At 46.9% G+C, this 16683-nt stretch overlaps 1 protein-coding gene and 1 pseudogene across 1 annotated transcript; one reads left to right on the forward strand and one right to left on the reverse strand.

Moving 5' to 3' along the window:
- Positions 1 to 255: 255 nt before the first annotated feature.
- On the forward strand, positions 256 to 1222 carry LOC136519100 (uncharacterized; annotated as a pseudogene).
- Positions 1223 to 12257: 11035 nt separating this feature from the next.
- LOC136517375 (probable indole-3-acetic acid-amido synthetase GH3.1) lies at positions 12258 to 14869 on the reverse strand. Its single transcript, XM_066510928.1, has 3 exons — positions 14389 to 14869; positions 13357 to 14267; positions 12258 to 13265 (listed from the first exon to the last, which is right to left on the reverse strand). Exons 1-3 carry the CDS (start codon positions 14721 to 14723, stop codon positions 12589 to 12591), a joined length of 1923 nt encoding a protein of 640 aa, XP_066367025.1. The 5' UTR covers positions 14724 to 14869; the 3' UTR covers positions 12258 to 12588.
- Positions 14870 to 16683: the final 1814 nt, after the last annotated feature.

Consider the following 16683-nt stretch of genomic DNA (forward strand, 5'->3'; position numbering starts at 1 on the left):
TTTGTACTCAGTCTTTTTTGGTTGGTTGCCTGGTTATGGCTGGGTGAGTGTTCACCGTCTACCAGTTGGAGTTTGGAGGCTCTTTGAGCTAACTGCGCTGTGAAACTTTGGTCTTTTGTTAATGGTGAAAGGCCGGGGCGTTTTTGCCCTTAACTCTAAAAAAAAATGTTCTCTACAAAGGCCCAAACTGTGATTGGGCCTAACGTTCTGGTTGCTCCGGATTATCTAACTTCCTATCAGGCCGTAATGAGGACTGAGGACGACGATCCGATCTATGGCCGCCTCGGCCGCGCGTTCGCCGCCGGCGATTGACCGGCACGCGGTGCGGCTGGTCTGGCGCGTCTCCGTAGCACTGGCCGCCATCGCCACGCTCTCACTCTTACACCTCGTGCGCCACGCATCCATCTACTGCTTCCCCGCGTCCCACCCCCTTGCGCTCACCATCTCGCTCGCCCCCTTCCCGCGCACCTCCCGCGACGCCGCCTCGCGCCGAGTGGCCCCGCCCGACCGCCGCCTCGCTAAGCTGCGCGCCTCCCCGCGCTGGAGACGCCGTGCCGCTTCCCTGGCCACGTCCGCCTTCCCACCGCTCCGCGGCCTCGGCCTTCTCGCGTCCTCTGCCTCGCCGCGGGCGCCGGCCACGCCGTCGACGCGCTTCGCGCGGCGGGGACCTGGGACGCCACAGGGATCGACCTCGTCGACTTGCCGACGCTCGTCCGCCGCGCGGATCCCCACCACCTCCCCTTCTCCGACGGCGCCTTCGACCTCGTGTTCTCGGATGACCCCACGGCAATCTCCGGCGCGCTCTTCCCGTCCCGCCTCGCCAGCGAGGCTGAGCGCGCCATCCGCCGCGGTGGCGGCATTGCGCTCGCGTTCGACCGGGAGATCGAGACTGCCGCCGTCGCCACACTATTCAAGAGATCGCGCGTTGTGGATTTGAAGGATGTCACCTTGGATGGCTCCCAGGTTAGGCTGCTGATCATGCAGAGTAATGGCACTACTTCAGACCCATATTGATCCGTGTTCATTCTTTTCGTGTATTGTCATATCTCAGTGATGCTACCCAATGAATTTTAGGAAGATAGTTGCGAATATGAATTATGATCAGTATAGGTGATGGGCCAGAAAAATACAAAAAATGTTCGATATTATTGCCTGCTTTGCTGTGCAGTACTGCAGTGTTCTTCCTGGCCATACCATGTTATGCTGCTGCAAACTCCTCGCTCCAGAATCAGATAGTACTTTTTATGAACACAATTGTGCTAAGTGCTACTTACTTTGCAAAGCACAAAGCACAACAGAATGTCCTCTCTGGCCCTGAGTCATTGCCACCATGATACTTCAGAATCGTGAGTATTTCTAGGCATGGAATGCACCCCAGTGTAAATTCCTGTCATTCTACCTGCCGCCGTTTCCCTCAGTCAGACATTTTTGTAGGAAGGATATGTATGCCTCTCTGTTGGCATTTGATTGTTCTTTTCTTCTATAAGTTGTGGGAATGATATATATACCGAATCCACAGCAACCACCAAAACAAAGCATCGTAGATTTTCGGCCATGCAGATGCTTCCTAAGAACTATTTATATGCAGCCTGTTAGATGAGGTCCTGGCTAAATGGCCGCTTGACAGATGCTACGGTCTAGCTAGCTAAGTGATGACGATTAACAAGTGCATTGCAATTGGTTGAGAATAACTAATCACCTTTTCATATTCAGATTCTACATTTTATGGGAGGTGCGAACAAGTCATATTATGAAAATTCGAAAGCACCAGTTTATAACTGAACTAGCATAGCGTGTATTGTAACTTTGTGAGATTGTGTTATGCTAGGATTAGTTTAAGCACTTGCATACACGTACTTAAGTGTTCATTAGGCAGACACTTCAGTATAGTTGAATAGGAAACAAAATTGGGTAATGTGCATTTTTCAACCCTAAACCTGCGTATGAGTTTGATTTTCTGCCTTAAACTACAAAACCGGGTATTGGACACTCTCCAACTATAAAAACTGGATAAATTTGGTCCTTTAGCTGCTTTCAAAGGTGTTTTTATTTTATTTATTTATATAATAAAAAACTAGTTTAACCTCTATAAATTCATAACTAAGCTATTTTTAAATCAAAAAAATATGAAACTAATACCATTTTATCTAAAAATGTTATCTAACTATTGGTAATCTATGTACAGTTATTTAGAACTTATTTATTTCGGTTCCTATTATTTTATTGCTTGTGGTCTGGTTTATTAGACACGTGAACAAATCAGATTCAATAACTCCAAATGGAGCACGAAAAGATAAATAACATTTTAGGGAAAGAATAGTATTAGTTTCATATTTTTGATTTAAACTAAATAATTTATGAATTTGTAGTGATTAAAATGGATCTTTATTATTTTAGAAAGTAGAAAACCATCATTGAAACTAGCTAAAGGACCAAATTTATCCAGTTTCAACAGTTGGAGGGTTTTTCCAATACCCGATTTCATAGTTTAGGGTTGAAAACTGAACATCCATGCAAGTTGAAGGTTGGAAAATACACTTAACCCAACAAAATTTATGAAAGCAACATACTTCCATAGTTCCACTTGTGAAAGAAGATGCGCTTCTTTGGACAATTCCTTGCAGTGTCATGTATTCCATCTACTCCTGCAACCCTCGTTTGGGATACTGGAGTTTATAGCTGATCTCCTACCGCTTTTGCGTCAATGGAGTCCCTCCTAATTTTTATAGACATGGAAGGAAGGGAGGAGTGTCTCTAGAGGTTGAGGATGAATGGAGCCCCCTCTTTATGAATTTCTAGATCCGCCATTGGCTGAGCGAATTAATGGTTGATTTGTTTGTGTGCGAGTAAATTATCTGCCTAATTGAACCCTCTCTAAAATCTCAAACGATAATCGATGTAGTGTAGCAGAAAGTTGAAGCTGCTTGATGGTTATCTTGTGCAGTTGCAATAGGAACTGCACCTGAATGCTGAATTGGTTGGCTCTCCTCTATCATTGTTGGTCACGTGTCTTTCACCGTGAAAAAAAAGTAACTTCATGATGGGCTTCAGGGCTTGGAACTAGCAGCACGTCTGTTCCTGATGCAACATTCCCTGGCAAGTGCAACCAGTAGAGTGGACTTTTGTTTACAGTCTCTACTACCATCATTTCAGGTGAACTATTCAGCATTGACAAACTGGGGTGAATGTTTATTCCTGCCGGCCAAACTTTGATGGGCGACATCTCAAGGCCCCGCCGGCGACGACTTGGCCTGGGCCTATATAGGCCGTAGCCCGGCAAAGTAGCTTGCTGTGCCTCCATCCGGACGCACAGCGTCGCGCAATCGGCAGGCCCACCACACCTTGCCGCCAATTATAAAACCTCGTGCCCTGTCACACTGAAATTTACACGAGGAGACAGAAACAACAGTAGGCACTGTTGCGTAAGAAAATTTTGCGCACTTGAACAGTCATAGTGCATGTTTGGCGTTATTGAATCTGATTTCTACGGTACCGCACTGTTTTCTAGGCAGCGGCTCATCAAAGGGCTCCGGCTCCTGTTGAAATGCACTGCGAAGGGGAGGAAGCTTGAGGAGCTGCGATTTAGAGGCTCCGACGGCTCCTCTACAGTGTAGCTATAGTAGACGAAGCTAGAGCCGTCGGAGCCCCTCCAAACAGGCTCATAGTACCTTATAGATCGAAAAGTCCTGAGAGATTTTGGTGTCCTTCGTCACTAAATCCCTTAGCTCCCATTTTTATATTAAATCGAGAAATTGGGTCAAGTCATCTTGTTTTGACAGCATTTTTCCTTCATTTATGCAGTTTCTCGTAGAAACGCTCTCTCCACACGGTTTTCTTTTTCTTTTTGTGAACCTAAACTACACGCTGCCTTTGAAATGCCCATACACGATCGATGAGCATGCGCTATATATAATTCCTTAGTCCTTACCCTGCCGATCAGCAAAGGCCAAAGACGGAGCAAAGCTGAACAACATGCAGGGTCCCTGTGCTGTCTGATGTGTGCTGTGTGTCTGCAGAGCCCTCCGATCGTGCGCCTGTCGGCCTGGGGAAGACGCCGCGCGCTGCAGTCGCTGCTGGGCTGGCCATCCCATCAGACCGCGCGCGTGCGAAACGGCGCTGTTCGGCAGCCGCCGGGCCAGTAGGAGTAGAGCGCTGTGGCGAGACGGCGACCCAGCGACGGCAGGGTTCCCCCGGCGAGATCGGAGGCGACACCGCTCGCCGGCTAGCTGTTGGCGTCAGGCATCCGTGCATGCATCGCGTCGCGACAGCGTGTCCAACCACCTTTGCTGTGCATGTGCACAGCTAGCAGCTAGCGCCAGCCCGAGCATAGGCTCAGGCTGTAGGCGATCACTGAGGGTGCACGTACGGTGGAGCAGTACTACGCGCGTGAACTGTTGGATGTGCCGTGGCCGGAACGGATTCCTAGTCGATGTGTGTTTCGCCGGCTCGACACGTCGTCACACGGACACGAGCGAGAGGAACGTGTCGAGTGAACTGTGCGTATAGCCCTGTGTGTAGGATCAGATCGATGCACGCAGCTGCAGCTGCTGATAAACGGATCGGAGATGGACGGGTGAACCGCGCATAGCTATAGGGGGGGGGGGGGGGGGGGGGCTTTGTTGGACGTGGTGGCGACAAACGGGAACGCGACATGCGTGCGTGCATGAGTGCATCGCCTAACGTCGACACTGCCCTCTTCTCCCTACCGCCCGTGCATGGTTGCTGGGATGATGAGGTGGCCGACCCACATGTTCCCCCTCCGCACTCCTGCACGTGCATGCACCGCTGCGCTGCACGCTCGTAGCTCGGCAGATGAGACGATGGATCATCATTCTACACGTACATGCACTTTGTTTTGTATCGTGCAAGATCATTGTTGTACAACAGTAGGTCAACAGTAGTGTATAAGCTTAGTCATAACATAAGTGCTGGAAAAATAAGCATATATGTATGTACAAAAGTTATTCTCTACTTCAGTACCATGCAAATATGTCCTTAAATAACACTACTGGAAACTCGAATATTTCTGTGGGTGACAAATTTTTCTGTGCGTTTTTTTCGTTACACACAGAAAAATTGTAATTTTTCTGTCGGTTCCAAAATATAGCGACAGAAAAATACGAAAACCCACATGGTAATTGTATGATTTTTCTGTGTGTGACAGTACACGCAGAAAAAGTGCAATTATTCTGTCAGTATTTTTAAAACGCACAGAAAAACAATGCACACACACAGAAAAATATCAATTATTCTGTAGGTTTCTATATTACCCACAGATTAAAATTACATACGCACAGAAAAATAAGTCGCGCGCATGGTTTTGGATTTGGCGCCCTGTTTTAGGCATGGATTTGCACAGAGAAAAATTTCGCGTTGGCGCTCTAGCTTTCACGTTGGTGCCTTCTGAAGAGCAAACATATTTAAAAAAAATCCTAAACTTAAATCCCCACAACCCCACTGAAGCCTCTTATCCTCTAGTCCGCATTCACCCCCGCAACCCTCCTCCACCCATCCGCCGCCAGCTCTCTTATCGTCGCCCTAGCTCCGCTGCTTCCCCTCCCGACGCCCGGACGCAGCCCTCTCGTCGCGCGGGTGCGGCCCTCCAGGCGCGCCGTCCCTCTCCCAGGCGTGGCCCTCTCAGCGTGCGGCCCCTCCCAGGCGTGGCTCTCTGGGCGCGCCTTCCCCAGCGCACCGCCCCTCCCGGACACGGCCCTCCTGGGCGCGTCCCTCACAGTGCGCCGCCCCTCCCGAGCACAGCCCTCACGGCGTGCGGGCCCTCCCGAGCATGGTGGATCTGCAGCCCCTTCTCAGCCTGACGTCTGCAGCTCCAAGCGCAACCACATCAGGGCAGTTGCAGCTCCGAGTGCAGCCTCCTTCCAGTGGCCGAGGTGAGCCCTTTGCCAACGACAAGCACCCACAACACAAGCCAGGTATGCATGTTCCTTCTCTTCCCTTTTGTGCAAATTTGAGAACGAACCCTAATTTAAGCTATTTGGTTATGTGTATTCAGAACAGATCTGATCTAATCCCATGTGTATGCTGTAGGATGTGGATTGAATTTTGTTAATATAACTAGTACTGATTTTTTTTACCAGAGCAATACATGTTGAAAAATCTGTACTATCCTATTTTCAGTATTTGACTAATACATTTTTTTACCAAATACCAACATTTTAAAGCATGTTTTTATCGGCCAGGAATTATAATCCAAGTTGATTTGGTTAACTGAATTGCAAAACTATGTTTTATGACAACTTTCAAAGCTAGGCCGTATTTCAGTCATGCTTCTGTAATAGCCACCTAGCTTCTCTAGGATTTTTTTTTCACCTGCAAAGCTAGGCCGTTGTTCAGTAGTCATGCTTCTGCACCCAATACATAGGATACTATATCGGAACTGGATTGCCAACGGCCAAATGGAAGGTAATGTACTTAGGTCCTCTACTCCTGAAAGTGTAAAAGATAATGTATTGTGCCTATAATTTTGTACACTTCATTGCAATCCTATGCCTATGAAGCCTGACACAGTTTCATCTTTGTGTAGCATTGGAAGTATTAGAGCCAAACTTGGAATACTTTTGTCGAAAGGAGTAGGTAAGCAACTTGCTTAAGCATGTCACTGTTGTTCTGTGGTTCTATGTGAAATAATTTCTGTAACTTAGGAAATGATGAGCTCATTGGTCAGATGATAATCCTTGTTGTTTCTCAGTAGATGGCATTGTGCGTAAATCAAACTGGCTTGTGACTTGAGAGTTAATCTCTGTTCATTGATTGAATGAACTTAGTCTTAGTTTGGTCATTGTCATATAGTTCTTTCCTTATTACAGTTTTGTCTAGTTCCTTTAACCTGATTATAGTACAATATCTATCTGATTTAATTGATGTTATTAATTTACATTCATGGGTTCACAATCTTTTTGGCAGGTAGCATGAAGGATAAAGCAGTCTGTGATGCATAATCCCATATGCAATCATGCTTGCAGCACAGGATATTGCCAGAGATGAAAGGTACTAAGCTGTCTCCACTGTGCTAAAGCACAGTTGTTTCTAAGTTTATTGATGGATTAAATTTACTTTGACATTGCTAAGCTACTGGTTGTGGACTGAATTTTGTTAAACGACTAGTCTTGATTTTTTGGACCAGAGCAATATATGCTGAAAATCTGTACTATCCTTTTTTAGTAGTTGACTAGTACACAATTTTTTGAAGCTAGGCCTGTAGTTCAGTCATGCTTATGCACCCAATACACAGTGATTGCATATTGTTTGAAGAATGATGCTACTGAAGTACAGTCTGTATCTTGTTTGCATCAAATGTCCATGTCTAGTTGTACAGAGCAAATGCTTCTAATATTATTATTACTTTAGATGAGCAAATACAATAGCATTTAGATTGCACAAGGTTTTAAAACTTTGGACAATTTTTTTTGCCATAATTTTAGTCTAGGATTTGAATAATCAGGAACCTTTTTTTTTGCTTGTAGACTTCATCCTATGGAGCCGTGCAAGCTGAGATATCAGAAGACATGCAGGTGTTGCATTTTGACTTCAATAGGTGAGATATCATCAGAAGACATGCACAAGGTTTTTAAGCTTTTGCTAGTTTCATTTGTTGGCTGTCTTAAAATAATTAATATGGTGTTGCTTTTCCAAGTATGTCTATTACAAAAACTAGCATTGTTCACTTCTTGTTGTGCGAAATGTAGAATTCACTAGTTTATCCAAACTACTCATGCTTTCTTCCAGCATTTTGTAAATACTAGTGCTTGTTTTGTTATCTTTTTAAAAATATATGCCTTTGCTTAAGACTTTGTTGAACTTACAGGTAGTGAAGGATGGCTGGTGAAGCAGTTTACTATTGGTTGAATAAGAAAAAGATGGTTTCTTTCTCTTATTCATGCTTAAAATGTAGATGTGGTGGTGGTTTCTTTTGTAGTGTTGTGCTTTTGCACATTAACTAGTAGGAGGCTCCCATCTGTTAGCTTTTGGTTTTAACTATATGATTCAATGATGCATGCTGGTATTTAAGTAATCTTGGCTGAAACTTGAACCGCTCAGATGAGATGGTAATGCTTTGAATGTATTGATGCCGGAATATTTGGACATCATCTATATATATAGCTTGTATCCTATGAATGTGCTGAATATTTGGACACCATCTTTATATCTATGCTATTTATTGTGTTGTGATGTGTCATGAAATTACTATATGGACAATATATATTTTAATATGTTGTTGCTACTGTTTTAAAATAATTTTTGTGTGTGTTTAACTCTTTTTTTCCTGTGAAACTGGCTACACAGAAATATTATTTTTAATCTGGACGAAATGAATTTTTCTGTGAGTTCACCTAGACCGACAGAATAAAAAACATGTGTTTTTATGTGCGTTTATTTCTTTTTTCTGTGTGGATTAACACACAGGAAAAATAGTTTTAATCTGGACGAACATAATTTTTCTGTGCGTGTGAGACCCACAGAAAATTTGTTTCTGACTGGTGAACCCATAGAAAAATTTGATTTTTCTGTCATTCTATTTCTGTGTGTTATTTTCTGACGGTACACCGTTCAGAAAAATATTTTTCCGTGGGTATTCGAATTTTTCCATGGGTTTTTACACACACATAAATATTTGAGTTTCCAGTAGTGTAAGTATAGCCACCATGACAAGATGCACTGTCGTTCATTAACCTAGACGAGTGCTTCTTCAGATCTCTAGACTCTAAAATTACGTACTCTCTCCATCCCATAATACTTGATCTTTTATAATATTTAAAATGCCTTTCAAATTACTTGTCATTCTCACTTTTCAGTGCATATTTCTCTTTTTCTAACACACACTCTCTCTCCTTCTTATTTCCTGTGCACTACATATTTTACTCTCATCCATATATTTCCGTGCCCAAACCTAAAAGGTCATATATTATGAGATTGACGGAGTACTCCCTTGTGCCAAAAAGATTGCACTTCTAGATCTGCTCCGAATCAAACTATTTTAAGTTTTGATCCCAAATAGATATATTATGCATATATATACAATGATCAATTAATCACTACAACAGAACAAACGATCCATGCCAGACTATGACTGTTGGTTACATTGAAACCAGCAATGATAATACAAACCTACATATCAAGCCGATTGTAGCCACGAACCGATAATTAATATATGTATGCTTTCACTTGTTTTGCACAAAAAAAAGGTTATAACTTTTTTTCATATGAAATCGGATCAAGACAAATTGTAAAGTTCAAAGACATCTAAAACTGTGTAGTTGACAACTTTTAAATTTGAAATGGTTTATATGTTTCAATATTCAATATAAATTCTCAGATTGGATTTGTGAGATGGTTGACAATGTTGAATGGAGATAAAGTCAACATCAAAGTTGTGGTACTCAACGAGATAATTTACAGATTTACAGCTAACAACTTTTTCATTTAAGATCATTTAGAGTGTCAAATATACAATATAAGATTTATAAATATGTAGTTAAAAGAATAGCATCGGTGATATAGTCACATATGTTGCTTAGCCTAAGATGATATGCTCACTTGAGAGAACGTTGAGTTCGAATCAGCAAGATCTAGAACCAGCAACGATGGATAAGCCCATCACTCCTTAATGAAGAACGTGCAAAGCACACTTTTGAAAAAAAAATCATAGATAGAAGTATATTTTTTATAAAAATTTAGTCGAACGAAAGATTATTTAACCTGGCACCGTAGCTATAGAAGGTCACTCATTTTTTTTGGGACGGAGGGGGTACATATTCATAGCTCCAAGCTTTTGAACATTCTGAATTGTTTGGTCCTAGATGGCAGGGGCAGGACTTTGTTAGGGCTAAAAGGGCCAGCATGGCCTTCCCACCCCGAACCACCACCGATGTCTGTACTTTTTTTAGCATAAATAGTAGGTTTACAGGCAATATGCTAACGAGTTACTACGTTCTACTGCATTGCTGGGCCTCCTCTACGATCCGAGGCAAAGCTCCGCCACTACCCAGCTGGTGCCGCAATGTCCTGTGGTGGGCAGACTACGATCACTCCACTGCCTCGTTCGCGTGTCCTTAAACCCGTTTTTTTTATCCGGAACCGTGTTTTTCTCTCACAAATTCCTCCAGAATTTCTCTAAACCATCCAAATTCCTTCAGAACCATACCATGTTCGGGGCCACTACCACAGTATCGCCACAGGTGGGATGGGATGTGCAAGTGCAAGGGTTCTCACAGGATTTGCTCCATACACATGCATGTCTTGAATGGACAAGAGAGACGTAGCCACACACGTTTTTTTTAAAGATTTCTCCTTCTCCCTATGTACCATTTCAACTTGGACTTAAATGTAAATATAAAGAATGCAACACACTCGCCACACATTTTACCCCTATTAACGATGATGAGCAATACAGGAGTTATTAGTTTATTGTAGTCTTCATTATGTGGGCTTGTACGGGGCACAAGAATTAAAGTGGGGAGTACAGTGACTGCATCGTGTTGGCTTTTACATTGGCTCCACGCATCAGCCCAAAAACCAACCAGTGAATAAGCCGATTGAGGATGGGAAGCAAACTACTACTGCTACTAGAGCAAAGGTAAGCGCGTGTTTAGTTGGCTGGATTTTGGAATTTGGGCTACTGTAGCACTTTCGTTTTTATTTGGCAATTAGTGTTCAATCATGGACTAATTAGGCTCAAAACGTTCGTCTCGCAATTTCCAACCAAACTGTGCAATTAGTTTTTTTTGTCTACATTTAATGCTCCATGCACGTATCGTAAGATTCGATGTGATAGATACTGTAGCACTTTTTGGGAAAAAAATTTGGAACTAAACAAGGGCTAAAGCGAGAGCAAGATGATAGAGGGATAGTGCTCCTTTTCGCTAGGCGAAATCAAGAAAGATACTGTTGGCTAAAACGGCAGCAAACGGAACAATCTTGCATGTCCGAGCTAGCTACTCCTGCTAGGCAGCTAGCCCTAGCCGGCTTAGCTAGCCCCCCTTGTGTCGTTGAGAGCAAAAGCTCGAGGCCTTTGTCTCCGATCGTCCCCTTGATCCGGCATCGATCTCTGCTGTCCTGCAGCGTCCTTCGCGGATGCCTCTCCTCCTTTGGACCGGACATTTGGATAAGCCGCTGCTGCTAGTGCACATGCGTCGTCCTGCAGGCCACTGGTCACTGGTCACTCCAGGCCAGGGCCTGCCGTGACCTGACCTAGAAGCTAGCCTAGGGCACTGCAGCTTTAGCAGCAGCAGGTCTCTCTTTCCCGCCGTAGCCGTGTGGAAAAACGCAACGGGCAATGGCATATTGGCATGCTTTTGTGTACTGGGCTACTGGCCAGTGCGATGAATGTCATGCACTCGAGCAGCCTGCAGCTTTTGTGCTCCATCTGCGATGAATGGAGTGGACTTGGCCAGTGTGCATCTGCGATGAAAGTCATGCACTCGAGCAGCTAGCAGAGCTCGGTCACGGCCAGCATCTGCTTTGCTGAGATGACGCTGTGGCTGTCAGGAATCTGCTCCCCCCTTTAACGGTGCTACCGGGCGCGGGGGGCACTCGCCGCCGTGCACGGGACACCGCGACATGGGCGTCGCTCCGCTTTCTAGCTAGCGTGCATGTTTATTTGGTGCTTCATGTGCATGCAACTGCAAGATCAGCTACCACGTACCGAGGACAACACTCCACAGTCCACCACGGTCCTCTCCACTCTCCCGGTTTTGAGCTTTTCCCTCTGGTACGTTATTTTCCTCGGAACTCTTTTTTATACGGCCCCAGTCCAGACAGATAACGTACGCACACTGTCTCTGGCTATACGCACCTCCTAAAAATTAAGCCAACGGATCTTAAAATTGGCGAAGTCATCGCTCATCCTTCCTCGCTCTCTTCATCTGGTCGGTGTGTTTATTGTATTATACCGTTTGATATTCTAGGTTTATAGAGTTTAGGGATGTAAACTTTTTCACACCTCAGAAACATGACGAGCACATTTTCTATCACCGAAAGAATAGCGTAATTAAATTCTAAAATATATTTAGAAAAATACGACTATTCGTGTTATATTGAGAGCTTAAATTCATATGAACATGTTCCACCCATAAGAAACTTAACTAGTTGACCTATGCTTAGTTTGCGACGTAGGTCTTATTATTTAAATCATAAAAATAGGATAGAGAAATACAAAGAGACCTAATGAGGAGAAAGAACCATAAACACCAAGAGTAATGCTAGGACCTACAAGAATATAAACAAAGATTCTACTATCAAGCTTGTGTCGGCATCAAAATCTAACTAGTTGAGCTCCGCTGAATTCGTAATGCAGGTCACTACTACGTACGTACAACTTTATTACAAAACCAGATAAAAGAAAAGAAAAGGAAAGAGAAAGAACCAAAAGCCCATGATAGCACGACGCGTACAATACTTAAGCTACCACACACGATGATTAGCTAGCTCGCTAATCACTCGTTGCCATGCACATGCACGGATACATCATCTCATCATAATCGAATCGATCGACCACAAACAGTCTCCCTCTCTCCACTAACGGTTCCGGAATTAGCCAGCTAATTAAATCCCCTAGTACGTATAGCTCGATCATCAGGCGACGACGACCGCCCCTCCTCCACCTCCATTGCTGCCGCCGCCGGCGGCCTTCTTGGCGGCAGCGGCGTCGCTGCTCCACTGCTTGCCTCCGGGGCTCCACTTGGGGCACTTGGGGCTGAAGTAGCTGGCCTGCACCCGCGCGTCCAGCAGCTCCACGACGGGGCCCGGGCGCACGCACCGGGGCGCCTTGTACTGGTTGATGGACGCGCCGCGGGCGAGCGCGTAGTCCATGAGCTTGTCGAACGTGCCGTCCGACACCACCCGGATCTCCAGCGGCCCGATGGAGCGGTCGGCGGCGCGGCCCTGGCGGTACACGCTGTTCAGGGCCTCCTCCACGGCCAGGCAGCAGTCCTCGAACACCGACGCCGGCACGGGCGTCGTCGTCGCGGCCCCGCCCGCGGCAGCGGCGCGGAGGCGGAGCTCCCAGAACAGCACGTAGTGGCCCGGGATGGTCCCGGCGTCCGCGTAGCTCGTGTACTCCACCAGCGACGCGCCGAACGGGGCCAGGTGCTGCACCGCGCCGCTCACCGCCGCGTGCAGCTCCGCCTCGTCGGTCTTGTCGGAGTCGATGCTCAGCACCACGTTCTTGCGGCGCAGGAAGTTGAACATGGGCGCCTGGTTCTTGAACCCGGCCACGCGCAGCACGTCGCCAACGCGATAGCGATACAGCCCTGCGGGTCACACAGTTGAGTTGACTCACTGCACAGCTAAGCTAGCACTTGTCATCAGTAGTAGCTGTTTCATTTATCACCCGCACCGCACCTGAGTAGGTGGTGACCACGAGCTCGTACTCGTGCCCGAGCTTGACGTCGACGAGGTCCACGAGGTCGCGCTGGTCGGGCTCGCCGGCGTCGTCGTCGGGGTGTGGCAAGGGGAGGAACTCGAAGTAGCACATTGTGGGGATGAGGGTGTAGGCGACCTCGCTGGGCTTGCACATGGGGTTGAGGTTGATGCCGAAGTAGCTCTCCGAGGACGCGTACATGGTGCACGTGAGCGGCAGCCCGCCGCCGTAGAACTCCAGCTGCGGGATGTACTGCGCCATGGCGCCGGTGACGATGACGTCGATGTACTTGGTGTTGGGCCACACCCTCCGGATGATCCCCTGCCACGACGCCCTGGCGCACTCGGCCTCGACGGCGTCGGCGAGCGCCGGGTCGGCGCGGAGGAGCACCCGCTGCTCCACGGCGGCGCGCACGGCGCGGTCGGTGACCGCCTCGGCGTCCAGCGTGCCGCTGCGGATGTCCCGGCACAGGAGCTGCCAGTGCTTCTCCAGGAAGCGGATGGCGCGGAGGAACCCCGAGGCGAAGACGGCGCCCACGCGGAGCACGTCGGCGCGGTGCACCAGGCCGCACAGCAGCTGCACGTACATGCTCTGGTACGCGTCCACGCAGAGGATGGCCTCGTCGGGGCTGGTGTACACGGTGTAGGGGTCGTGCGGCCGCTCCAGGAAGTGACGGCTCCGGTAGAAGCTCGTCAGGACTGGGCGCGCCGGGTGGCCCCCCGGCGTGCGCGACTCCGCCTTGACGAAGTAGAGGTACATGCACTTGCCCTTGTCCAGCCCCGGCACGGCCTGGCTCATCACCGGCATCAGCAGGTTGTACAGCAGCGACCGCCGGTCCAACTCGTCGGCGATCGCCGGCATCAGCTTGCGCTCCCCTCCAGACGTGCCGGAGCTGCCAGCATGCCACGTACGGCCATTACTATCCACGCTACGCACGCTCACGCGTGCGACGTACTGTACGTCCACATGCACATGCTATAGCCTATATAGAGTCACGGATCGGATCGACTCACCTGGTGAGGAACTCGCGGATGGGCTTGCCGGAGAGGATGGGCGACGTGTCGCCGTTGGCGATGCGCAGCACGTCGGGGAGGATGTCCTCGTAGGTGACGAGCGGCGCGGCGCGGCGGAACGCCTCGACGGCACCCGGCGCGTCGCCCGAGACGCCCAGCCTCCGCAGGTACTCGGCGGGCGCGTTCTGCGCCAGGATCTCCGACAGCACGCGGCGCTGCACCTGGGCCGCCCCCGCCGTCACGTGCTCGATGTACTCGAGCAGCTCGCGGTGCGTCTCGGGCACCGCCGCCGCCGCCGTCGCCTCTCGCATGGTGGTGACCGGCGCCTCCGGCATGCCTCGATCTGGTGGTGTGGTGTGGTGTCTGTCTTGTAGCTAGCTCCTAGCTCGTGATGAGGCGGGCTTACACCGAGGGAAGCTCTCTTCCTCTCTCTCGCTGTAGACTGTAGAGTGCCTGCCTGCCAGGTGATTAGTGGCTCAAGGATCTGGAGCTCGTGTTCTTGTGTGACAGAAGCGAGGGGTGGGTGTGCGATATTTATAGATGGCCAGGGCTCACTCTCTTGTCCTGCTGCTGGCACTGTTCGTGTCTTGTAGCGCCTGTCCCGTGCGTACGAAATGGAATATCTGTATCGCTTTGGAAAAAAAAAATCGAGATTATATTCTGGATAATGCATACTAGAGAGCGTGTTTCTTTCGGAAAAGAAATTACTACGATCCTAACCAAGTGTGTTTATGACGTCAATATGTGATCGATCGAGGTTTGGATTTTTTGATGGAGATGTATGCATGTAATAGTTCGACGCACACGGAAGAAGGCGTGGTTTCTATGATGCTGAGTCACATAAATGACGTGCAGACCCCAAGTGGCAAAACGGTTCCGGCGCGATTCAGGTTGCCCTGGCATACGATCTGCATGAACTGATCTGTGATCATGCGTTAGGGACAGCATGGCAATGTGGAGCACCAAAAAAAAGTGGAGCATGTAGCTAGCAGGGCCTTGGGTTTAATTATTTCGTTTTTGAGGTTGTCATAACAACATCTTTGTGTATACAATTGGGAGTATATATGAGGACAGGACAGTGTCAGAATAAATAGTGAAGACGTATTCCAGTGCATCCACAATTCTTAGCGTCCAATCGCTGTTGGCATTGGTTCGTACCCCTCCGCCCTCCATTACCAGTAAAAAATAGTTTAAGCTTGATGAAAATTGTAATGAATATTATTTAATATTATATCTTCAATAGAGTTTGTTGCAAAAAATATATTTCATGATTAATCTAATAAAATTTTGTACTCCACAATAAATAACAACATTCTTTGTATAAACAAATCGGGAGTGTGTATATAAGCACATGGCTGTGTCAGAATAAATAGTGAAGACGTACTCCAGTGCATCCACAATTTTTAGGGTCAAATTGATGGTGGCATTTCAAGTCTAATAAAAATCCGGCAAAACTCTTGCCGCCTTTAAAAAAAGGAATAGATGGTGGCATTGGTTCGTACCTCTCTGCCCACTATTACCGGTCAAACTAGTATAAGTTTGATCAAGTTTATAATAAATAGTATTAATATTTATATTCTATAATTAATCTAACCGGTATTTATTTTGTACTGGCTCGTCTAAAAAATATATAATTATCACTTTTCGAGAAATCAAACAGTTTAAAGTTTCACCAAAGTTATAGAAAAGGCAAAGACAATCTCTAAAAAGGAAATGGAAGGGTGGTCCCACTTGTGCTTTTTGTCAGAAAGATGAGTTAACCACTTATTTTTTTATGTCCTGTGAGCAAATATGTTTGGAGCATCCTTGATTATCTTTGGTGCAATAGTGAGACCTAACTTGTTTTCTCAGTTTTGGGGGTTTGGATTAATTGGTGTTTACCAAAAGGCAAACATGTGTACACTGCTGGTTTAGCTGCGGTTGGGCTATGTGTAGAACAAGAAACAATGTTTGCTTTTTTCGCGAGTGGGCTTCCACCCGTTTTTCATTAAGAGGATAAGAGTTTGAAACGTTACAGGACCGACAGTGTTGTTGCGAGGAGCCCCTAACACGTGCCCAGAGGGAACCTAGCTACTGGATGCAAATGTTTTCTTTGAAGGAAAAAAAGTGAAGGCGTCTACTGAGATCATATGTTTGATTTGTTCTATGTAACATATTGGGCAGGATTCAAAAGGATGTGATCTCTTCAATTCGCAGTTGGATCATGGCACAAAGTTTTGAACAAGACGGCGTTGCACTTTCATCAGCAAGGACGGAAGGATGGCGATTATTGTGTAAGCGGGTAGTGTCTTTTTG

This window comes from Miscanthus floridulus, chromosome 17 (genome assembly GCF_019320115.1).
Source record: "Miscanthus floridulus cultivar M001 chromosome 17, ASM1932011v1, whole genome shotgun sequence".
Lineage (NCBI taxonomy): Eukaryota > Viridiplantae > Streptophyta > Magnoliopsida > Poales > Poaceae > Miscanthus > Miscanthus floridulus.